The 25070-nt window shown below is 51.7% G+C and overlaps 1 protein-coding gene across 1 annotated transcript in view; it reads right to left on the bottom strand.

Annotated features, from left to right (window-relative positions):
• Positions 1 to 2963: 2963 nt before the first annotated feature.
• The window catches only part of NCS1 (neuronal calcium sensor 1), a 66926-nt gene continuing 44819 nt past the window's right edge, over positions 2964 to 25070 (bottom strand). The window contains exons 3-8 of the mRNA XM_030920174.1: positions 22775 to 22913; positions 20915 to 20993; positions 18349 to 18437; positions 17890 to 17967; positions 14259 to 14374; positions 2964 to 6589 (exon numbers count right to left, since the gene is read on the bottom strand). Coding sequence (XP_030776034.1) covers positions 14276 to 14374; positions 17890 to 17967; positions 18349 to 18437; positions 20915 to 20993; positions 22775 to 22913 — 484 coding nt within the window. The 3' untranslated portion in view covers positions 2964 to 6589; positions 14259 to 14275. The remainder of the gene's footprint in view (positions 6590 to 14258; positions 14375 to 17889; positions 17968 to 18348; positions 18438 to 20914; positions 20994 to 22774; positions 22914 to 25070) is intronic.

Here is a 25070-nt window from a genome sequence, read left to right as displayed (position 1 = left end):
AATCACCGTCCCACACTGCCTTTCCATGCTGCCTTTGGAACCCTCTTGAGGGTCTGGGGAGTTCTGGCATCTTCACTCTAGGATCCGACAGAGCAAGGCACAATGCTGGATGCTCGACATGGCCACAGAGGGTGACATCGCTGCATCCACTTCTCAATGGTTGCTTCAACCCCGAAGCGGAAGTCACGTTGGGCCTCCAGCTTTGCCTGGAAGGTGGTGGCAATCTGATGATTCCTTTCACTCTGAAACGTGTCTGAAATGTGGCCTGGGTTTGCAGGTGGTGGGTCATTCTAACATAGGCTGCTTGATCTTATCAATCTACATGCTTCCTGCGTCTTTCAAGAGCTTTTGGCCAAGAGCAATGAATTCTAACTGGCAATTACGCTCCTGAGTCCACGCTGGCTTTTATTGCTCTCTGACTTCGTGTTCCTTTAACAAGCTATGAAAGTGAAAACCACCACCTCTTCTGATCCCCCTCCCCCCAGCACGGCAGGGCCTATGCATACTGAGCAAACACGGGGTAACTTGACCATAGCGGGGAGAGGAGGGCTCTCCTTGACCCCAGGTTCCAGGCCAAGGGTGACTCAGGGTGGAGGGGGCAGCCACACAGACTGCCACCTCTCGGGGTGCCTGCCAGGAGCTTGCACAAGAGTTCCTTATCTTCCCACCTTCCCTCCCGACGCAACCCTCCATGTGGTCAGCAACCAACCTCTAGGCCCTCCACGCCTGGACCATCACAGGTGCAAAAGTCATATGGGGTGAATGAATCCCTGAGCCAATGGAGGTAGGACCCAATCGGACACACTGCAGTGCACACATCTCCCAGGAGTCCTTAAAGTGTGATTCCCAGACCCGCAGCAGCAGCACAGCCCAGGAACTTGTCAGGAATGCAGATTCTCAGGCCCCTGCCCAGACCCTCCTAATCAGAAACTCGGGGGCTGGGCTGGCAAGCTGGGTTTGAAGCAGCCTCTAATCCCGGTGATTCTGAGACACACTTGACCTTGAGAGCCACTGGTCTAGGCCAGTGGTTTTCAGACATTTTTTTTTTTTTTGAGATGGAGTCTCGCTCTGTCGCCCAGGCTGAAGTGCAGTGGCGCGATCTCGGCTCACTGCAAGCTCTGCCTCCTGGGTTTACGCCATTCTCCTGCCTCAGCCTCCCGAGTAGCTGGGACTACAGGTGCCCGCCATCTCGCCCGGCTAGTTTTTTGTATTTTTTAATAGAGACGGGGTTTCACCATGTAGGCCAGGATGGTCTCGATCTCCTGACCTCATGATCCACCCGTCTCGGCCTCCCAAAGTGCTGGGATTACAGGCTTGAGCCACCGCGCCCGGCTGGTTTTCAGACATTTTTAAAGCAGCAGCCAGCCTCTCCAGATGAAACAGGCAGGACAGGGGATGTCATGGGTGAGGCAATGGGCAGGACCTCACCCTGCTCAACTCTCGGCCTCGAAGAAACACTCCTGCAGATTTTTCTGGTTTAAAAGTATACCCGGCCGGGCGTGGTGGCTCAAGCCTGTAATCCCAGCACTTTGGGAGGCCGAGACGGGCGGATCACGAGGTCAGGAGATCGAGATCATCCTGGCTAACATGGTGAAACCCCGTCTCTACTAAAAAATACAAAAAACTAGCCAGGCGAGGTGGCGGGTGCCTGTAGTCCCAGCTACTCGGGAGGCTGAGGCAGGAGAATGGCGTGAACCTGGGAGGCGGAGCTTGCAGTGAGCTGAGATCCGGCCACTGCACTCCAGCCTAGGTGACAGAGCGAGACTCCGTCTCAAAAAAAAAAAAAAAAAAAAAGTATACCCAAGGTTCTCACTTTGCACATTCTTTTTTTTTTCTCTCTCTCTCTCCCTCTCTCTCTCTCTTTTTTTTTTTTGAGACGGAGTCTCACTCTTGTCACCCAGGCTGAAGTACAATAGTGCAGTCTCGGCTCACTCCAACCTCCACCTCCCGGGTTCAAGTGATTCTCCTGCCTCAGCCTCCCAAGTAGGTGGGATTATAGGCACCTGCCACCACACCCAGCTAATTTTTGTATTTTAGTAGAGACAGGGTTTCACCATGTTGGCCAAGCTGGTCTCTAACTCCAGACCTCAGGTGATGCGCCCAACTTGGCCTCCCAAAGTGCTGGGATTACAGGTGTGAGCCACTGCACCCAGCCTACACATTCTTTCTCTTCAGGAAACTGGGAAGACAATACCCAAAGCCAGAGAAAGGGTGTCACAAGGGGAAGAAACCTAAAACGAAACGGAAAAGAAAGAATGGAAACAGACGAAGCAACAGGCCCACACAGGGAGGCGAGGACAAGTCCAGGAAGCGTGTTTAATTGGCGTGACATGGACGACATACAGTAGGAACTTGGGGAGGCTGGGGCATGCTACACGGCCCCTGTCCACCCCTAGGCCTTGCCTTGACCTGGCCCCAGAGACACACACCGGCAGGTTCAGACAGGACAGCACCCCAAAAAGAGACTCAAAGGGGGCTGGGAAGGCAAGCAGGAAAGAAAATAACCACAGCCAGAAGACACTGCCTTTTGTTTGTTTTTGCAAGCATTACACCAATTTCTCTCCCAAGTGGCAGGCTCCAGGTGGGAGGCAGCAGCAGTCCAAACCGCTACCCCTGGGCACCAGCCTCTGCCTTTTCGACGGGCTTTGATGATGACACTCACATTCGGGTCTCACCAGGCCCCTGCGAGGCAGGCCCAGCAGAAACTCTTGCTCCCATCCAAGGGATGGGGAAACTGAGACCCAGTGAGCAGAAGTGACTTGTGCAAAGTCCTGGAGGAAGCCGGCCACTGAGTCAGGCTGGGAGTGAGGTGGGCCTCCCTCGGGCCAGGGACCACTGCAGAAACAGGGACAACGGGGGACTGTGCAGGCTGGGGAGGGCGACTCACGGCTACACCATCCTGGAGAAGGGGCAGAGCCTGAGCCTGGATGCTAAGATGCCAAGACAGAAGATGGGACCAGCTGTTTATTCAACAAAAGCCTTTTATTCATTCAAAAATTAACCATTGGGTTTTTCCGCAGATATTAAAAAAAAAAAAGGCGGGGGAGGGGGGGCAAGGCTTCCCATCACAGTGCCCTTAAGTTAATTCACTTGCTATCCAGGGATGGCCTAGCAGAGGGGTGTCTGGGAAACGTTGCCAGAAATGTGGTGGCCCACGGCCTCTGAGGACTCACAGCTCCCTCCTCACCTCCCCACTCCAGCCTCCCTCCCGACCACCCATCCGGTGGGGTGGGGTTGCAGCCCCAGGTGCGTTGGCGGCTCACCAGCACCAGGGGGCGCGCCGCGCTTCCTTAGATCCCTTAAAATCAAACGCTGAAACCGCGCTGGGGACAGGGTGACTTTCTGCCTGGCGGGCAGGGAATGGAGGCTTTTCCCAGAGAGAAGCTGCCTTTCCAGGAAGGGATCCCAGGCATCCTGACCTCCCCACCAACCCCCTCCCAAAAGAGACAAAGTTCCTGAAACCCCAGGTGCACTTGTCTAGGAAATGGGCTGTCAAATTGAAAAGCATTTCAGGGGAAGAGATGTCAGTACAGAGGATGACACGTATGCTTGTCTTGATGTTATTTTAAACGTGGCCTGCTTAGATCACGGAAAATCGGAACATTCTTCTAAGTCAGCATCAACACAAAGTGAGGAGCAGACGCAACGAGGAAGACGCCAGGCCGTGGCCGACTGGCTGCCTGGGGCTGGTGCCTGCCCTGGCCCCAGTGTGAGGCTCTGCAGAGGGACTATGGGCGTGCCCTCTGCATCAGAGCATCTGAAAAGGAGCCGCATTGGGTGGCAAACGCCGCTGTGGAGAGGCGCACGGGCTGCTCAGGAGGCACCTGGCTTAGGATTCTGCAGCATCACTGCAGCTAGAGGCCTGGGGAGAGGAAGGGGCAGAGATCAGTCCCTGCTGGGCAACCTCCAGTGAAAATGGCCAGTGTCCAGCGCCCCACCAGGGCCGGGAAGGGTGGCCCTTCCGGCGGCTCTGGGCTGGCTCGGGGTGTGGGCCCACTGGCACGCTGGGCTGCGGTCCACAAGGATACCGTCTGCTAAGGCCAGAAGCCACACCTGTGGCTTCAAACCAAAAGGCCAAAGGGCAGGATGATGGAGGAAGGCTGGACACACTGAAGGGGTCCACATGCTTAACCCCAGACACCCTCAGCCACAGGCCAAGCTGTACAACAGTGTCAGTCCCATTGGACCAGAGAGGCAAATCGAGCCTCAGGCAGAGGTCAAAGAAAAGTAATTGGACCTGGGAAAGACCTCCTTCATCCTCTCAGCCCCGAGTCACCATGTTCATCCCCTGCCCCAGACCCCAGGTCAGAGCCCAGATGAGAAACTTCAGCCATTGGTGCTGAGTCCCAGGTAGCCCAGGCCAGTGGCTGAGCAGGGAGCCGACCGGCAGGGGCCTCAAAGAATCTGCCCTTCAAAGTGGCCTGTGAAGGTGGAACCACTGACCCCATCCCTGCAGGATGTTGGTGGGGGAGGGGGGTTAGAGTGGGGCCAGCATGCAGCCCTAGGGGGCTGAAGGGGTGATGCTGGGGTTGGCTGAATGCTCCAGCCAAGGGGAACAGCCACGCAGCCCCACATAGCAACGTCGCTCCAGTGGAGGCCTTCCTCGGGCTGGAGGCCTGCTTGCTGAGGGTGGAAACCGAGGACCTAAGTGTCCCCTCTAAAACATGGGATGATAGGCTGTTGACTTTGCAAAGCAGCAGCAAGAATTCTAGACCCAGGCCTGGCCCTGACAGTCTGAGAAGCAGCTTCTTACCTCAAGCCTTCCCTGGGCAAGGACTCCTTCTGGGCCCCAAAGGGAGCTCAAGGGCCTGGGGGGGACCAGGAAATGCTGCGGGAAGGGACAAGGTGTGCCATATGACACATCTATCTGTTGGAACAGACCCCACACACCAGCAGCCACGCAATAGGAGCTGTGCTGTGACTCAGACAGTCCCTGAGGCTGTTGGGGTCGAGCAAACTTAACCACACAATCACCAGCCACAGGAAACTGAACCCCAGGCCTAGAATGACACCATGTCAGCATGGAAAAGGGCCTTCAAGACCAACCAGCCCAGGCCTCCTCACTCTGCAGACGGGGCAACTGAGACCCAGAGAGGGCAGGAGGCTGCCCACAATCAAAGAGCAAAGGCCGGACCTCGGGCTCCTACCTCTGACCCAGGGTGGCCTCACATTTCTGGGGATGGTCCTGGGAATGCGCCTGCCTCAGTGGCAGGCAGAGCTAGAAGCCTCCGTGAAGACATGTGGGCCACAGCCACAGGAGTAGGGACTACTTTGATGGGATTGCCCGGAACTCTTCTCTCCTTTCCTCCCTCCCAGCCTTTGAGCCAAGAGAGGGCCAGGGAAGGACGCCATGCAGTTTACTGGAAAAAGCAGATAGGAAGGCGGGAAGGCAGAGCAGGAGAGAGGCATGAACTATTTTCAAATCCCTCCCCAGCCCAAGTAGGTGGGCGTCCCCTTTATTTCTGCTAACTTAACTTCAAAGACCACCTCTCCCGACTCTGCCTGGGTACCCAATGCCCCTTCTTCTGGCTCCCAGCCTTAGGCGCTCTGTTTTCCATGCTGCGGCAAACACCAAAGCAAGAGTTGAAAAACCTAAAGATGTCCCCTGTTCATCCTCGGAAAAAATGTTATGGACCCAGAGGAGAACAAGGCTGGGGGGACGGAGGCAAAGGGGTTCGGCAGGAGGCATTCGGGCTGGAGGGAACAGTGCATTAGCCATTTAGGAATTTCCACCTCTCCCCTCTCCAAAAATCAAACACAGTATCTGAAAAAAAAAATTTTTTTGGCTTCTTGGCCGCTGCAGGCCACCATCCTCCCAAGTCAGCGTGGGCAGGTGGGTCAGGGCGTGCACATGTAAACGGTGGGCCCGCAGCCCTGGGAGCTCAGGACACACCAGGCAGCAGCAACAGTTAACAACCAATAAATAAAAGATATCAATTATATATGTGTATATATAAAAAAAAAAAACCTCACTTTCCCCACAAAAAGCACAATACTGCTATCACAAAAAAATCATCATCCTCATAATTAATCATCCTAGCCACGCAGGTGGTTTTGCTGCTAAAAGATGGGACGACAAATAACGTTGACCAGGCAGAACCCCCAGACACCCTCAGCCCACCTACAGCCTCTCCGGCTGCCGAAGGATGAGGGACGAGGGCAAGGCAGAGTTCTCTGAGGTCCCCAGGCCTTCGCCCCATCTGTCAGTCTGTGTCTTCTAGGACAGAAGGTAGTTGTTTTTTTTCTTTTGAAACGTCTGTTCAAAATAAAAAACAAAAGCACACGCGCAAGAGAGCAGGAGGAATGGAGAGGCTGCCTGCGAGGCAGCCAAGTCCTTGGTTTTGCAGAGGGCTGTAGCCTTTTCCGTTTCGTGTTGTCGTTTTCCGGACAAGCAGAGGTTGCTGGCAATTGGAGCCGGTGGCTTCAGGCGGGGGATGGGTGCAGGACGGGTAAAGGAGAGCCGGGGCCTCCCGGGTCAAGGGCAGCCGGCTGTGTGTGGACACGGAAGAAGGCTGGGTGGACGCACGGGGTTGGTATCGGGGCTGAGGTGGCCTCATGGCACAGAAGGAGGTGAGTGGTTCCCAGGCATCTGGAAGACACAAGGAGGCAAGATGGGTTAAGATCCAGCTACAGGGGATACGAGTTAAGGTCTGGCCACAGAGGATAGGCACATGGAGCTGGCAGGAAGGTCGATGGAGGGTAAGGCGGCATTCTATGTCAGAAGTCCTAAAAATGTGCATAACATCTGAGGCACCCATTGGGTTCTTCTTCTTCTTCTTCTTTTTTTTTTTTTTTTTTTGAGAAGGAGTCTCGCTCTGTCGCCCAGGCTGGAGTGCAGTGGCCGGATCTCAGCTCACTGCAAGCTCCGCCTCCCGGGTTTACACCATTCTCTCGCCTCAGCCTCCCGAGTAGCTGGGAATACAGGCGCCCGCCATCTCGCCCAGCTAATTTTTTGTATTTTTTTTAGTAGAGATGGGGTTTCACCGTGTTAGCCAGGATGGTCTCGATCTCCTGACCTCGTGATCCGCCCGTCTTGGCCTCCCAAAGTGCTGGGATTACAGGCTTGAGCCACCGCGCCCGGCCTTTTTTTTTTTTTTTTTTTTTTGAGTTGGAGTCTCACTCTGTCACCCAGGCTGGAGTGCAGTGGCACAATCTCGGCTCACTGCAAACTCCGCCTCCCGGGTTCAAGTGATTCCCCTGCCTCAGCCTCCCAAGTAGCTGGGATTACAGGCGCCTGCCACCATGCCTGGCTAATTTTTTTTTTTTCTGTATTTTTTAGTAGAGACAGGGTTTCACCATCTTGGCCAGGCTGGTCTCGAACTCCTGACCTCATGATCCACCCGCCTCAGCTTCCCAAAGTGCTGGGATTACAGGTGTGAGGCACTGTGCCCACTCTATATTTATCCTTAATAAATAAATGTTTACCACTGCATCATCTGTAATAGCAGAAAACAGTAAACAAAAATGGAAGCAGAGACAATAATCTAAGTGTCCAGTATCAGGGGAGTGGTAGAATACATTCGGACATACCCACAGGATAAAACAGTTTACAAGCCATTAAAAACAACTTATAGAACAGTCAATAAACGCATGAAAAGATGTCCAACATCCCTGGTCATTAGGGAAACACACATTAAAACCACAGGGAGGGCCAGGAGCAGTGGCTCAAACCTGTAAATCCAGCACTTTGAGAGGCCGAGGCAGGAGGATCGCTTGAGGCCAGGAGCTGAGGACCATCCTGGCCAACACAGTGAAACCTGGTCTCTACCAAAAATACAAAAATTAGCCGGGTATGGTGGCACGCATCTGTAATTCCAGCTGCTTGGGAGGCTCAGGCAGGAGAATGACTTGAACCTGGGAGGCGGAGGTTGCAGTGAGCCAAGATTGCATCACTGCACTCCAGCCTGGGAGACGGAGTGGGACCCTGTCTCAAACAACAACAACAACAACAACAACAACAACAAAAACCACAGTGAGGCAACGACTTCACACCTGCTAGGATAGCTATCCTTTTTTTTTTTTCATGGAAAATAACAAGTGTTGGCAAGGATGTGGGGAAACCTGAACCTCTGTCCATTGCTGGTGGGAATGCAAAATGCTGTCACTACTTTGGAGCTCACTTTGGTGGTTCCTCAAAAAGTTACACATAGAGTTAACCATATGAGCCAGCAACTCCACTCCTAGGTATATACCCAAAGAACCCAAAATCGATACTCAGGCCAGGTGAGGTGGCTCACGCCTGTAATCCCAACCCTTTGGGAAGCCAAGGTAGGCAGATCACCTGAGTTCAAGAGTTCGAAACCAGCCTGGCCAACATGGTGAAACCCCGTCTCTACTAAAAATACAAAAATTAGCTGGGCGTGGTGGTGCGTGCCTGTAGTCCCAGCTACTCAGGAGGCTGAGGCAGGAGAATCACTTGAATCTGGGAGGCGGAGGTTGCTGTGAGCCGAGATCACGCCATTCATTCCAGCCTGGGCAGCAAGAGTGAGACCCCATCTCAAAAAAAACAAAAACAAAAAAACAAACATAAATAATAAATAAAATTTAAAAGGTTTTTTTTTTTGAGATAAAATCTCACTTTGTCACCCAGGCTGGAGTGCAGTGGTGCAATCTCAGCTTACTGCAGCCTCAACCTCCCTGGTTCAAGCAATCCTGCTGCCTTAGCACCCCTGAGTAAGTAGGACTACAGGCACGTGCCACCACGCCCAGCTCATTTTTGTATTTTTGGTAGAGACAGGGTTTCACCATGTTGCCGAGGTTGGTCTTGAACTCTCGGACTCAAGTGATCCACATGCCTCGACCTCCCAAAGCGCTAGGATTACAGGTGTCAGCCATTGCATGTAGCCTAAATACATTTAAGAGACCTATCAACCAATTGCAATGGGTAGACTTTATTCTGAGTCTGATTTCAGTTTAAAAAAAAAAAAAAAAGGTGAGATAACAGAAAACTAGAATAGCAACTAGAGATCAGAGGATATTAAGGAATTATTGATTTTTTTTGCTTTATGAATTTTTTAAAGAATCTTTATCTTTTAGAAATACACTTTGTTTTTTTTTGAGACAGAGTCTCGCTCTGTCACCCAGGCTGGAGTGCAGTGGCCAGACCTCAGCTCACTGCAAGCTCCGCCTCCCGGGTTCACGCCATTCTCCTGCCTCAGCCTCCCGAGTAGCTGGGACTACAGGTGCCGCCACCTCGCCCGGCTAGTTTTTTGTATTTTTAGTAGAGACGGGGTTTCACCATGTTAGCCAGGATGGTCTCGATCTCCTGACCTCGTGATCCGCCCATCTCGGCCTCCCAAAGTGCTGGGATTACAGGCTTGAGCCACCGCGCCCGGCCTTAGAAATACACTTTGAAATGGATTAAGTATGATGATGTCTTGAATTTGCTTCAAAATAACAGGAGTGGGGGTGGGAGGGGGAGGGCACAGATGGTACAGGACTGGCAGGGAACTGGGGATTCGGAAGCTGAGTGATGGGTACAAAACATTACACTTTTTTTTTTTTTTTTTTTTAAAGAGATAGAGTCTCACACTGTCACCTAGGCAGGAGTGTAATGGTACAATCCTAGTTCACTGTAGCCTTTAACTCCTGAGCTCAAGCGATCCTCCTGCCTCAGCTTCCTGAGTAGCTGGGACTACAGGTATGTGCCACCACACCTGGCTAATTTTTATACTTTTTGTAGAGACAGTCTCTCTGTGTTGCCTCGGCTGGACTCGAACTTCTGGCCTAAAGCAGTCCTCCCACTTTGGCCTCCCAAAGCACTGGGATTATAGGTGTGAGTGACCACTTGCACCAGGCCAGCATTACACTATTCTCTCTACCACTGTGTATGAATGTTTCCATAATAGATAATTTGTTTTGTTTTTCAGACAGAGTCTCACTCTGTCGCCCAGGCTAGAGTGCAGTGGAATGATTTTGGCTGCAACCTCCACCTCCCAGGTTCAAACAATTCTCCTGCCTCAGCCTCCCAAATAGCTGGGATTACAGGTGCCCACCACCACATCTGGCTGATTTTTATATTTTTTGTAGAGATGGGGTTTCACCATGTTGCCCAGGCTGGTCTTGAACTCCTAACCTCAAGTGATCCACTTGCCTCAGCCTCCTAAAGTGCTGGGGTTATAGGCATGAGCCACTGTGCCTGGCCCATAATAGATAATTTTTTAACATCTTCCCCAAATTCCCAAAAATCTGAGTGTCCAACACGGTGGAACTGGTTAAATTATGGCCCAGCCATGTGATGGAGCATTATGCAGCTATGAAAAATGATGGCTCAACATTTAGTGATGTGGAAAATAAACCTCATCTCAGTTTCTGAATAAGTCAATGACTTACATAACTGCAAGTGATCTAGGAATTATGAGCTATCAGGAACCTGAGGAGGCAAATAAATCATTAAAATGATAGAACACAAATTGGATATAATTACTACAGCGTAGGCACAAGGAACAGCCCTATAGAAGAAAGAAGGCCATTTCCCAGCAGAGCTAATAGAAAGGGGGATTACATCACAGGAAGGCTCACTTTGACAAGCTTGTCATGGAAATAACATGACGTGGTGATTTGCAAAAGGGGACTGTGAAAAATTAGACAATGGATCAGCATTCACCATGGGATGTGTCAAGGTACATGTCAAGCATTTCTATGATGGAAATATTGGCCGGGCACAGTGGCCCATGCCTGTAATCCCAGGACTTTGAGAGGCCAAGGCGGGTGGATCACAAGGTCAGGAGTTCAAGACCAGCCTGTCCAACATGGTGAAACCCCATCTCTACTAAAAGTACAAAAATGTGCCAGGCGTGGTGGTGAGCACCTATAATCCCAGCTACTTGGGAGGCTGAGGCACAAGAATTGTTTGAACCCAGGAGACAGAGGTTGCAGTAAGCTGAGATCACGCCACTGCACTCCAGCCTGGGAGACTCCATCTTGGAAAAAAAAGAAAGAAAGAAATATTAATAACAGTGATAGTTCGTTTATAAATTGGTTTTAATTATGTATTTCTGTGTGACTCAGTTTACTGCACGTGAAGTTTTGTAAGTGTTCAATTATTTTAAAATCACTCTGGACACTAAAATGCTCACTGTGATTATATCTGAGTCATATATAAGGTGGTTTTTAAAAATAAACTTTTTAATTGAGTTTTCTCATAAAGCATATTTTCTAATGTCTCTTCAGTGAAAAAGGATTTCTTGTGAAAAATAATAATAATAATAATAGACGCTTCAAAACAGTGTAGGCTTGGCCAGGCATGGTGGCTCATGCCTGTAGTTCCAGCACTTTGGGAGGCTGAGGTGGGTGAATCACCTAAGGTCAGGAGTTCAAGACCAGCCTGGCCAACTTGGTGAAACCCTATCTTTACTAAAAATACAAAAAGTAGCCAGGTGCTGTGGTGGCAGGCGCCTATAGTCCCAGCTACTTGGGAAGCTGAGGGAGAATTGCTTGAACCCAGGAGGCAGAGGCTGCACTGAGCCGAGATCCCATCACTGCACTCTAGCCTGGGTGATGGAGTGAGACCCTGTCTCAAAAAAAAAAAAAAAAAAAAGGAAAATAGAAACAAAAAAACAGTGTAGACCTCCTAAACAAAACGTCAACAGATCAAATTTTATGATACGTAAAAAAATAACACATCACGGCAAAGTGGAGTTTATTCTAAGAACGCAAGGTGACTTAGCATTCAAAAACCAATCTATGGCTGGGTGCAGTGGCTCACACATGTAATCTCAGCACTTTGGGAGGCTGAGGTAGTAGGATCACTTGAGGTCAAGAGTTCAAGACCAGCCTGGGCAACGCAGTGAGACGCTAGCTCTACACTAAAAAAAAAAAAAAAAAAAAAAAAAAAAAAAAAAAAAAAAAAAATTTTTTAAATTAGCCAGACATGGTGGCAAATGCCTGTAGTCCCAGCTACTTGGAAAGCTGAGGGCTGAGATGGGAGGCTCGTTTGAGTCTGGGAGGTCGAGGCTGCAATGAGCCATGACCTGGTGACTGGGTGACAGAGTGAGACCTGGTCGCAGAAAAAAAAAGAAAGAAACAAAAAGAAAAAGTGATGGATGTCACTTCCAAGATTATGCTATAAAAAGATAGTGGCTTTCATCCTGGCTCTTTCTCTCTTGGAAAGCTCTGAGGGAAGGTGGCAGCCATGTTGTGAAGCAGCCCTGTGCAGGTGTCTACATGGCAAGGGAACAAGGCTGACAAACCACATGAGTGATCTTGGAAGCAGGTCGCTGCCAGCCAAACCTTCAGATGAGACCACTGCCCTGGTCAATGACTGACAAGTATCCCAATTTTCCCAGGACTGAGGAGTTGCCTAGAATGTGGAACTTGTGCTGCTAAATCCAGGATAGACCCAGGCAAACCCTAATGACAACTGAGCTGCATACTCCTGAGAGTCCTTGAGCCAGAGGCACCAGTTTAACTGTGCCAAATTTCTGTTTGTTCTTAAGCTGCTGTTTGTGAGAATGTAATATGTAGCAATGGATAACTAACCTAGCACGTCACAAATGGGCACATTAAAACGGGTGATACACTTATAATAAGGCATTCAATGTCACTGCTCATCAGAGAAATGCAAAGTAAACTTAGAACAAGTTATTAGTCCATACTCACAAAAATGGCTAAAATTTGAAAAAACAGAGAATACCCAGTGTTGGTGAGGATGTGGAGCAACTGGAACGCTCATACACTACTAGTGGGACTGCAAAACAGCACAACCACTTCGGAAACTGTTGGCTAGTAACTACCAAAGTTAAATATTACATACACCCTATGTCCCAGCAATCCTACCCTTACATATATACCAACAGCAGGCATCCACTGGCTCACCAGGATGTGGACAAGACCTTGGACGTTATTCACACCCACTCTCCACAGACAACATCGAACACTCCACAAACAATAGGTAGGAAAAGAGGGGAGAGGGGAGGAGAAGGCAAGAAGGGAGACAGCTCTCTACCAGCAACAGGGGCCTCTGCTAGGCGTGCTATCATTCTGTGACAGCTAGGAGCTTAGGTCTTCGACCGGCTGCTCAGAGAGGGGATAAGAAATTGCTCTCCCAGGCCCTTGGCCCTGGTTGGGAACTGATTTTCAAAGTGTCTTCCACCCAGGACACTTATTTTCTTTTTCTTTTTTTTTTTTTTTTGAGACGGAGTCTCGTTCTGTTGTCCAGGCTGGAGTGCAGTGGCCAGATCTTAGCTCATTGCAAGCTCTGCCTCCCGGGTTTACGCCATTCTCCTGCCTCAGCCTCCTGAGTAGCTGGGACTACAGGCGCCCGTCACCTCATCCGGCTAGTTTTTTTGTATTTTTTAGTAGAGACAGGGTTTCACCGTGTTAGCCAGGATGGTCTCAGTCTCCTGGCCTCGTGATCTGCCCTTCTTGGCTTCCCAGAGTGCTGGGATTACAGGCTTGAGCTGCCGCGCCTGGTCCTCTTTTTTTTATTTTTTTTGAGATGGAGTCTCATTCTGTCACCCAGACTAGAGTGCAGTGGCACGATCTCGGCTCACTACAACCTCCACCTCCTGGGTTCAAGCGATTCTCCTGCCTCAGCCTCCCAAGTAGCTGAGATTATAGGTGCGCACCACCATGCCTGGCTGATTTTTGTATTTTTAGTAGAGAAGGGGTTTCACCATGTTAGTCAGGCTGGTCTTGAACTCCTGACCTGGTGATCCGCCTGCTTCAGCCTCCCAAAGTGCTGGGATTACAGGCGTGAGTCACCATGCCCGGCCCACCCAGAAAAATTCTGTTCAAGCAAACTCACAGGCTGATCTGGGTCTATAAAAATGATCCAGGCCGGGCACAGTGGCTCACACCTATAATCCCAGCACTTTGGGAGGCCGAGGCGGGCGGATCACAAGGTCAGGAGATTGAGACCACGGTGAAACCCCATCTCCACTAAAAATACAAAAAAATTAGCTTGGCATGGTGGCGGGCGCTTGTAGTCGCAGCTACTCAGGAGGCTGAGGCAGGAGAATGGTGTGAATCCGGGAGGCGGAGCTTGCAGTGAGCCGAGATCGCGCCACTGCACTCCAGCCTGGGCGACAGAACGAGAGTCCATCTCAAAAAAGAAAAAAAAAATGATCCAAACATAGGAGCTGTGACCAATTTGAAGGCCCCCCTTCCAGCCTCCTCCTCCCAGCTATGTTCTTACTGGGCTGACCCCAACACCCCCAGAGACCCAGGTCATTACCTGCCAAACCTAGGTGTCCTGCTGCTGGCTTTTCACCCCTGACCCATCCCAGACCCACTCCAGGCCCCGAGTCCGTACTCACCCAGCTCCGGCCCGGGACTATACCAGCCCGTCGTAGAGGGACAGTGCCTGCACTATGGACGGGTCTGCCTTGGACCCCTCCTGGAACTCCTGCAGGGTCAGCTTCCCATCGGCATTCTGTGAGCAGAGAGAGGTGGCTGAGGGTGCAGAGCCTCCCAGGAGAGGGCTCTGGACAAGCCCAGGCCAGGGCCGGTCCCAAGAACCCTTCCAAGGTTAGATCAGGAGGGAAGCAAAGTGGCTCAGGGCCTACAAGCAGCCAGCACCAGACAGACCTCGGCACTCAGGACAGGGTGGCCTTGGGCTGTGGCCCACCTCTCTGCACCTGGGGATGGAGGGTAATTACCTGGCTTCCTCCAGGCACTGGGGTGACAGCTCTGTGCTTGACCACCTGGAAGTGCCCTGTAACTCCACACACGTCATGGTTAATGCTATTAACCTCCATCAATGTGAGTCATCGACAAGGCTGAGAGCCTCATGCAGTTCTCTGGGGTCGCTCTTGGGAGGGCATTTAAACTGCCCCTGGAGCAGCCCACATTGGACCCTGGGAGACCCGACAGGGGGCTGGACATGACTCAGAAGGAGGCATTTTAGTGGGTCTCTTGGGGAGGGGACGGTTTGGGCCAGAATCCCTTCCCCGGACCATCTCTCAAGGAAGCCCATGAGACCACAAGAAAAAGGCCACGGAGACCTCCTACTCGACCCCGGGTATCCAGAGAGGGCAAGCGCCGACCACAATGCGGACGAGCACAGCCCAGCCATGCTCGGGGATCGCTGGCTGCGTACAGGACACACACCAAGCACGGCGTGACCCTCAGTGCATGGAACCCTCACAGCCAAGCCAAGAGGAGGGTGCTGCTCTCATCCCCATTTTACTAGTGAGGAAGCTGAGGTGTCATCACCTACCCAGGCCCCAGGGCTGGGAAATGGGGAAGTCAGATTCACCCCCCAGTCAGTGTGACTACAGGGTCTGTGCTGTTTCCCAAAAGGAGGGAGGAGCAGAGAGGGGGATGGTAACCAGTGCGTGGCCTTGGCCTTAAGCCACGTGGAAACACACCACGGGAAACTTATTATTCCGTGCTCCACACACTGTTGATAAATCTTTTTTTTTTTTTTTTTTTTTTTTTTTTTTTTGAGACGGAGTCTCGCTCTGTTGCCCAGGCTGGAGTGCAGTAGCGTGATCTGGGCTCACTGCAAGCTCCGCCTCCCAGGTTCACGCCATTCTCCTGCCTCAGCCTCCTGAGTAGCTGGGACTACAGGCGCCCGCCACCACGCCTGGCTAATTTTTTGTATTTTTAGTACAGACAGGCTTTCACCATGTTAGCCAGGATGGTCTCAATCTTCTGACCTCATGATCCGCCTTCCTCGGTCTCCCAAAGTGCTGGGATTACAGGTGTGAGCCACCGCGCCCGGCCGATAAATCTTTTGATCATTACCAAGAGTCCAGCTGGGTCTGAAGCCAGTATGTCTCTGCAGCTCCTCCAACATGGGCTAATCTCCCTTTTTTAATTAAGAAAGTACAGGCCTCAGGCTCAAAGTTTTTACGGCAAACAGCTGTCTCCAGACAGAACATAATAAGCAGCCCTGCATTACAGGAATTTCTATGATTTATTTATTTATTTATTTATTTATTTATTTATTGAGACAGCATCTCACTCTGTCACCCAGGCTGGAGTGCAATGGCACAATCACGGCTCACTGCAGCCTTGGCTTCCCAGGCTCCAGCCATCCTCCCACTTCAGCCTCCTGAGTAGCTGGGACCAGAGGTGCACACCACCACACCCAGCTAATTTTTGTATTTTTTATGGAGACGGGGTTTCATCATGTTGTCCAGGCTGGTCTCAAACTCATGAGCTCAAGTGATCCACTTGCCTTGGCCTCCCAAAGTGCTGGGATGACAGGTGTGAGCCACTGAGCCCGGCCATTTTATATTATTTTGCTGAAGGCACGTAACACCTGGATTTCCCTAATGTCATTATTTCAAATTTACATTTAAGTTATTTTAGTTTTTAAAAAGTTTGATTTAAAGAAGGATTCCTTACTTTTTTGGAGTCCCTTTTTTTAGGTTTTTATTTTAGGCTCAAGGATCCATGTGCAGGTTTGTTATATAGGTTAATCCTGTGTTGTGGGGGTTTGCTGTACGGACTGTTTCATCACCCATGTGATAAGAACAGTACCTGATAATAGGAGGGTTTCCAGCCTCACCCTCCTCTCACCCTCCACCCTCAAGCAGGCCCCAGTGTCTATGGTTCCTTTTTTTAAAATTTTTTTATTTTATTTTTGAGACAGAATCTCGCTGTTGTTGCCCAGGCTGGAGTGCAGTGTTGGGGTCTGGGGTCGCTCTTGGGAGGGCATTTAAACTGCCCCTGGAGCAGCCCACATTGGACCCTGGGAGACCCAACAGGGGGCTGGACATGGCTCAGAAGGAGGCATTTTAGTGGGTCTCTTGGGGAGGGGACGGTTTGGGCCAGAATCCCTTCCCCGGACCATCTCTCAAGGAAGCCCATGAGACCACAAGAAAAAGGCCACGGAGACCTCCTACTCGACCTCACTCTCTGCTCACTGCAACCTCCGCCTCCCAGGTTCAAGCAATTCTCATGCCTCAGCCTCCCGAGTAGCTGGGACTACAGGCGCCCGCCACCAGGCCTGGCTAAGTTTTTTTTGTATTTTTAGTAGAGACGGGGTTTCACTGTGTTAGCCAGGATGGTCTCGATCTCCTGACCTCGTGATCTGCCCGTCTCGGCCTCCCAAAGTGCTGGGATTACAGGCTTGAGCCACTGTGCCCGGCCGCTGGATTTTTTTTTTTAAGTAGAGACAGGGGTTCACCATGTTGGTCAAGCTGGTCTTAAACTCCTGACCTCAGGTGATTCACCCGCCTCGGCCTCCCCAAAGTGCTGGGATTACAGGTGTGAGCCACCACGCCTGGCCTTTGGTTCCCTTTAAAGACAGGTTTCTTAACCTTGAGCCTGTGAATAGAAGTCAGCAGGTCTGTGAACTTGGGGGAAAAAAAATCAGTCTTTCTTTTCACTAACCTCTAACTGAAATGTAGGTTTTCCTTTGATGGAAACCTAGGTGATGGTCTCCAACAGGACCTGCAGTGTCCTGTGATCTGTTGATAGTAGGGGTCACAGGTCTTTTCATAACACACCCCAGTTGCTGCAGATATTACAGCTTGCAATTTCGGGGGTTGTTGGACTCACCACCACATCTTAGTGAATGCATTAAGAAAGCAGCTCACAGAATGCTACATCACAGATTCTTTTTTAAAAATATTCTGACAGCTGTTTTCTAAAATAATCAGCTTCCTTTTTGATCTTATGGATTTTATTTTATGCACTTAAAGCCATTATTCTGAGAAGTCCGTAGGCTTCTCCAGAATGCCAAAGGGGTCCACAGCAAACAAACGAAAAAAAGGCTAAGGACTTTGGTTGATTAAAGAAAACATGCTGAGCAAACTGACTTAAGACTCTGGACACTGGATAGGGCTAGCTGCTGAGCCTGGATATGACACATGCCACCTGCCGTGAGCCATGGAGGGGGCTGGCAGCAAAGCCAGGCCCAGCCTCCAGGGACTCCAATTCCTGCCATCGACACTTTGCCTCCCTGGTCCAGGACCAGCCCCGCCCCCACCTCACCTTGTCCATCATGGCAAAGATCCGGTCCACCCTCTTCTCAGGAGTGTTCTCCTCCTCTGGGAGCTCCACAGTATTCCCCTGCAGGGATGGACAAGGTGGGGCTGGGCCCTGGCATTCTGGGCTTAGGGCTCTTGGCCACACATTTGCCCCCTAGACCTGGCAGTTTCCAGATGAGGGCTGCCCCCCTCTTCTTTCCCCTCCCCATCCCTGCCATTCTGCCCTGGAACATCCCACACCCCAGCCCCACTATCTGCCGGCTCCTGCCTGCCTGCCCAGGCAGAGACAAACAGAATGGCTTAGCCAGTGACCCCTGCTTCCACCCTGGGCAGGAGCATGGCTGCATAGCTGCTCGCTCTCTCTCTCTCTCTGTCTCTCTCTCTCTCTCTCTCTCTCTCTCTCTCTCTGTCACTGGCTTTGCCCCTCCTGCCACCCCTAACCACACAGGACCCAGCCTCTCACCACCATCTGGTAAATGGCATCCACAATGTCCAGCATCTCGTTCCTGGTGATGTAGCCATCGTTGTCCAAGTCGTAGAGCTTGAAGGCCCCTGTAAGCAAGCAGCAGTGCTGAGAGATCCTGGGCTGGGGCAGTGGGGAGGGGTCTTCAGCTCGCCCCTCCTCTCTGCACGCCAACATGAAGTCAGTGACTGGATGGCCCATTCCTCATCAGGTCAACTAATATTTACATCAGGATAGATGGGGACAGACACACATACACACACACACCATTGCAACTAGGCTGGGCACAGCGGCTCACACCTGTAATCCCAGCACTTTGGGAGGCTAAGGTGAGTGGATTGCCTGAGCCCAGGAGTTTGAGACCAGCCTGGACAACATGGCAAAACCCCATCTCTACAAAAATTAGCCAGGTATGGTGGTGCACGCCTGTAGTTCCAGCTACTTGGGAGGTTGAGGTGGGAGGATGGCTTGAGCTCAGGAGGCGAAAGTTGCAATAAGCTGAGATTGAGCCATGGCACTCCAGCCTGGGTGACAAAGCAATTCTCTCTCTCTCTCTCTTTCTCTATCTATCTATATTATATATATTATATATTATATATATATATTTAAAAATAACAGGGCCAGGCACAGTGACTCACCCCTGTAATCCCAGCACTTTGGGAGGCTGAGGCAGGAGGATCACCTGAGGTCAGGAGTTTGAGAACAGCCTGGCCAACATGGTGAAACCCCGTCTCTACTAAAAATACAAAAATTAGCCAGATGTGGTGGCAGGTGCCTGTAGTTCCAGCCACTTGGGAGGCTGAGGTGGGAGGATGGCTTGAGTCCAGGAGCGCAGGTTGCAATAAGCTGAGACCGAACTACTGCATTCCAGCCTGGGTGACAGAGCAAGACTTTCTCTCTCTCTCTCTTGCTCTCTCTCTTGCTCTCGCTTGCTCTGTGTGTGTGTGTGTGTGTGTGTGTGTGTGTGTGTATAATATATATATAATTTTATACACACACACACACACATATATATATATATATAAATTTAAAATAACAGGACCAGGCACAGGGACTCACACCTGTAATCCCAGCACTTTGGGAAGCCGAGGTGGGTGGATCATCTGAGGTCAGGAGTTCAAGACCAGCCTGGCCAACATAGCGAAACCCCATTTCTACTAAAAATACAAAAATTAGCTAGGTGTGATGGTGCGTGCCTGTAATCCCAGCTACTTGGGAGGCTGAGGCAGGAGAATTGCTTGAACCCGGGAGGCGGAGATTGCAGTGAGCTAAGATCATGCCATTGCACTCCAGCCTGGGTGACAGAGTGAGACTCTGTCTATAAATAAATAAATAAATGAATGAATAATAAAATAAAATAAAGGGATGGGGCATTGGGCTTCCAGGGTTGAGGCCTCAGTGGCTGGAGCTGAGTGCGTGGGAGAGTCGGGGGCCTGGGATGTGGTCCAGAGGAGCTCCCCTCTCCTTCCCCCGACTCCAGTCCCCGCCTCCTCCCCACAGTCCACTCTGATCCCACAATTATGGTGTGGCCTGCTACAGTCAACATTAGAAAATAAAATAGTGCATCGGGAGGAGGAGCTTTTGCATAAATAAAATTCTCTTTCATTTCTTAAAAAAAAAAAAAAGAAAGAAAGAAAAAGAAACTGCAGGGTCTTCTCACTGCCAATGGAATGAAGTGTGAAAGTCTTACCCAGCAGGGAGCTCTGGCCAGCTGGTTTCCATCTTCCCTCCCCTCCATGCACCCTGCGTTCCTGCTAATGCCGCCAGGGGCATGCACAACTTCCCCTCCCATCTCCCTCTCAGCCTCCCTCCACCGGGCCTCGCACACGCGGGCCTCCTGACTGGAGCCTTACACACCCTCCCCAGCTCCTCTCATTCCCAGCTCCACGCCTGCCAGGCAGGTCCTCCCCTGCTCATGACTCCCTCTCTCCTCCTCATCTGCAGTTGCCTGAGTTTTTTTTTTTTTTTAAATCCTGCTGCCACTCTAGACTGGTCGCCCTGAGAGCAGGGACCCGTCTACATTGTCTATCTTATCCCCTAGTGGATCCCTGGTACCAACACGTGGCTATGTTCAGACGTTATTTGGTGAATGAATGAATGAGCAAGTGAATGAGTGTAAGCAAGAATCAAATCAATGGCTACGAAAGAGGTGGGTCTGGCACTGAACTTGGGTCTTGGGTCCCCACTGCCCCTCCTGCTGCCCAGGTCTGCACCTGCCTGAATGCAGCCAAGGCTCCTGCCAGCCTCTGCCCCCAGCCCTCCCTGTCCACCTGCCTCAGTGAGCCTCCTTCTGCCGCCGGTCGCCTCCAGGAAACCCTCCCACCTGGAAGCACAGATGTCTGTGCTGCTCTCTGAACCCTGGACAGTCGGCCTGGCCTAGTTACGTGGTTATGTGAGGGCCACCTGCCCAGGGCCCAGGCCTGCCCTCTGCAGACGCAGCTGGGACGCCATCTGTGGTCACTACAGTGGGTGTCTGGCACCCCTGCCTGGTGAGGGCCAAGGGCTGCCTCTCTCTGACCTGGGCCCTCCAGCTGCTGCCCCACAGGGCCAAGGGGGCAGGACTTACATCGCAGCTTCTCATCCAGGGTTCCCCGCGAGGTCACCGACAGCGCCTGGATGAACTCGGAGAACTCGATTCGCCCGTCCTGACCGGAAAGAGAGAGGGGATGGCCTCGGTCAGTGCCAGCCAGGCCACTGGGTCAGGCTGAATCTCGGGGACGGGCAAGGGGCAATCGCAGGCTCCAGACATCGTGCCCAGTGGACATTCAGGTGGAGAGGACAGGCTTGAAGGAATGGGGGGCAAAAGGCGAGGAGAGGGTAGGGAGCAGAGGCTGGGGGACTGTGTCGGGGGTTAGAAGTGGGAGAGGCCAGGAAGGAGGCACAGGAAGAAGGGCTGAGGCTGAACGGAGAGGCTGACTCCACTCCTGATGGGAGAAGGTGCCAGAAGCACCAACGCCTGCGCTCCTCTCAGCAACAGCCTGGAAGCCCCTCGGCCTAGAGCTGTGGGCTCACGGGCTTCTGCAGAGGGAAGGCCGCTGTAGGTTGTTTAACTCCACCTCTTATTTGCAAATGAAGAAACTGAGGCCCAAGAAAGGAAGAGCCCTTCCCAGGGTCAGGAATGTGACTCCCAGCCTGGGGGTACCTGGGAGAAGCTGGGGGTGGGATAAAATAGAAACCTCTGTGGTGCCAGCAGCAGGGGGTACAGAGACAAGTGACAGTAAGTCCACCCTCAAATGCTACTGCAGGACAAATCAGGGTCAACGCAGATAACCCAACAGCTGTGGGTACAGCCGCTGCCCGGAGGTGACACAAGCTACCACATGGTAAGTCTTGAAAACATGATGCTGGGTGGAAAAAGCCAGGAACAAAAGATCCTATAGCTTACGATTCTCAGAGCCTCAGTTTCCTGACCTACAAAATGGGTATTAAAATACCCAGCTTGTAAGACCTCATTAAAAATAATCCATGTATGGCTGGACATGGTGGCTCACACCTATAATCCCAGGACTTTGGAAGGCCAAGGCGGGTGGATCATCTGAGGTCAGGAGTTCGAGACCAGCCTGGGCAATACGGTGAAACTCCATGTCTACTAAAAATAAAAAAAATTAGCCAGGTGTGGTGATGGGCGCCTGTAATCCCAGCTACTCAGGAGGCTGAGGCAGAGGAATTGCTTGAACCCAGGAGGTGGAGGTTGCAGTGAATCGAGATTGCACCATTGCACTCCAGTCTGGATGACACAGCGAGACTCTGTCTCAAACAAACAAACAAAAAAAGAATCCACGCAAAGAGCTTACACATAGTAAATGTTCAGGAAATATTGGTTATTATTATTAATCCTGTTATCATGGGAGTTACTTGCATTTTATGCTTGTAAGAGAAATGTCAGGGTGTACATGTGTATACATGCATGTGTGTGCACTGTATACATATGCATATGTGTATATGTCTCTCTGTGTGTACACTTGTGTGCACCTGCAAGTCCATGCATTGTGTGCATATGTGTGTGTTTGCGTGCACTGTATGAATACACAGGTGTGTTCGCATGTGTGGCTGCATCTCCATGTATGTGTGCCCACATGTGTGCATGGCATTCATCTGCATGTGCACATACACGTCTGTGTGAGAGCTTGGATGTGCATGTCAGCACATGTGTGGGTGTACATATGTGTGCACGCGTGTGCATGCATTTGGATGCATCTGTGTTTATTGTGTGTGTGTCTGCATGTGTACATGTGCATGCATTTATGTGTGACTATGTATCTGTGCATGTCAGCATGCACTCGTGTGTGTGTTCCTTCTCTAGAAGGGAACATCGGCAGGAGAGAGTGGGTGTGGAGGCGCTGCGGGTACCCACAGGAGCTGAGCCAGCTGCCGCAGGAGGGAAAAGGCTCCAGGTTGACGCAGGCCCCATCAATCCCCAGCTCACCTTGTTTTCATCAAAGACGTTGAAAACAAACGTGGCAAACTTGGTGGGGTCTCCGAACGGGAAGAACTGCTTGTAGATCTTCTGGAAGCCCGCCGCATCCAGCTGCCCACTGGGGCAGTCCTTGATGAAGCCTTTGTACCTGGAGGCAGCAGACCAAGCCAGAGAGGGTAAAGGAGATGCCAATATCACCCACCCACCAACATCACCCAGGAAAGGAAAGCTGTGGCTCCTTGTCCAAAGAGATGGTGCCACATGGGGCCGTGGGCACAGACCAGGACTTGATAGGCACTGGCGCAGTCCCACCTCTGCCTCTCACTAGCGGAGTGACTTTGGATACAGACTTCACCTCTCCTAGCCTCGTCTGCATAAGGGGGTTACGAACTGACAAAGGAATTAACCCAGATACTGCACACAGAGTGAGCACTTGGCCACCCAACCCTGTGCTCCACCTGAGGGGTCTAAAACGAGAGTCACATGAACAGCCTCCCTGAAGCCGCAGGCCTGCACGAGACCCTCCCACCTCCCCAGCTTCTCCGCTGAGCCCCTCCTGGCATCAGGCTGGGTGGGCCGCTGCTGGTGCTGGTGGGTAGACCACCATATGGAGCCGGCAGGTGGCTCCTCCCACATGCCCACACCCCGCCCCTCAGCCTCTGTTCCCAGGGAACTTAGTAAACAGCATGGGGGGACCCTGGCTGTTGCAACTGGACTTGTCCACCCTGCAGCCCCGGTGCCCAGCACAAAACCCTCCAGACTCCTAGGCGGCTGACGCCGGGAAGGCTTTGCACTCCCAATCCCAGGCCAAATCTCTTGCCATTCACTCACTGTACAGCCTCGAGCAAATGCCCTCGCCTGTCTGAGCCTCAGTTTCCTCATCCATAAAAAGGGATGGTTCTCACACCCCTCTTGTTGGTATCAGGGGACATGGTGCATGTAACCACAGGGCTCAGCACAAAAAAGAGCCAAGAGTGTGATCTTTAGAACTGTGAACTTAAATATGTGTTGTTCTAAACCAATTCACAAGCTGGGTCCTGTCGGCAGTTTAACTGCCCCTCCCACCCCACCTCCAGGGAAACACACACTCCTCCGAGGACAACTGCTTCCACAACAGCAAGCCAGAGAGAGGTCAGCTGTCACCAACACCAGCTATCACCTTTGCAGGGCCTGACCCGACTGGGAACTCTGCACACCTTATTCTCCTAGAATGCCCCTAACAGCCCTGTGAGAAGGTACTATGAGGAAGCTTTTTTTTTTTTTTTTTTTTTGAGATAGAGTCTTACTCTGTCGCCCAGGCTAGAGTGCAGTGGCAGGATCTCAGCTCACTGCAACCTCCACCTCCTGGGTTCAAGTGATTCTCCTGCCTCAGCCTCCCAAGCAGCTGGGATTACAGGCATGCACCACAACACACAGCTAATTTTTGTAGTTTTAGTAGAGACAGGGTTTTGCCATGGTGGCCAGGCTGGTCTCGAACCCTTGACCTCAGGAGATCTGCCCGCCTCGGCCTCCCAAAGTGCTGTGATGACAGGCGTGAGCCACAGTGCCTGGCCGAGGAAGCCCATTTTACAGCTGAAGAAACAGGCTCAGAGAGAGGAAGACATTTGCAAGTCCTCGAGCCCAGACTACAGCAGAGGTGGGATCGAAGGTGAATGCCAAAGAGGCCGATGCTCAGAAAAGCCAGATCACCAAAGACTTTCACACAGTCCCACTGTCCCCCATTTTAATGTGACTTACACAAAGCCTCCACTCTTCCCTCAGAAATCGGAGAGGGTTCTGGGAGAACCGTGCATGGTGCGTGCGGCGCTGTGATTAGGGCCCATACAGAGAGGATGCACATGGAAAAGTCACCGTCCATCACCCCAGTGAAGAGGAATCTAAGGGACTGGAATGGACCCTGGGCACACAAGGACCTGAAGGGACATGTGGGGCACCCAGGGGTGGCACCCTGAAAATTCTGCGGCCTGAATGGTGAAGCTCAGGCACCCAGCCTCCTGCCAGTACTGTGGCTGCTGCTGCCGGAGTGAAGGCGGTTGAGGGGAGGAGAAGGATGGGGGAGGGCAGAGAAGATGGAGCAGGATGTGGGAGGAAGGGCAGTTCTTCTTGAGTCAGACCACAGCAGGCTCATGACCATCCCAACAGCGCCCACAGCAAGCAGGAGGCCGTGGATAGGCCAGCCCTCTGCACCTTTCCCTGTCCCCACCCCAGAATACCTTGAAGGGCACTAGAGGCCCAGGGTGGTAGGTCCTGGCTCAAGAACCACAGGCCTTTGTAATAGCCCATGATAGCAGTCCAAACCCCAGCA

This window comes from Rhinopithecus roxellana, chromosome 16, assembly GCF_007565055.1.
Source record: "Rhinopithecus roxellana isolate Shanxi Qingling chromosome 16, ASM756505v1, whole genome shotgun sequence".
NCBI classification, from domain to species: Eukaryota; Metazoa; Chordata; class Mammalia; order Primates; family Cercopithecidae; genus Rhinopithecus; species Rhinopithecus roxellana.
Note: the sequence above shows the minus strand (reverse complement) of the source record. Positions and strands in the feature narration are given on the sequence as shown.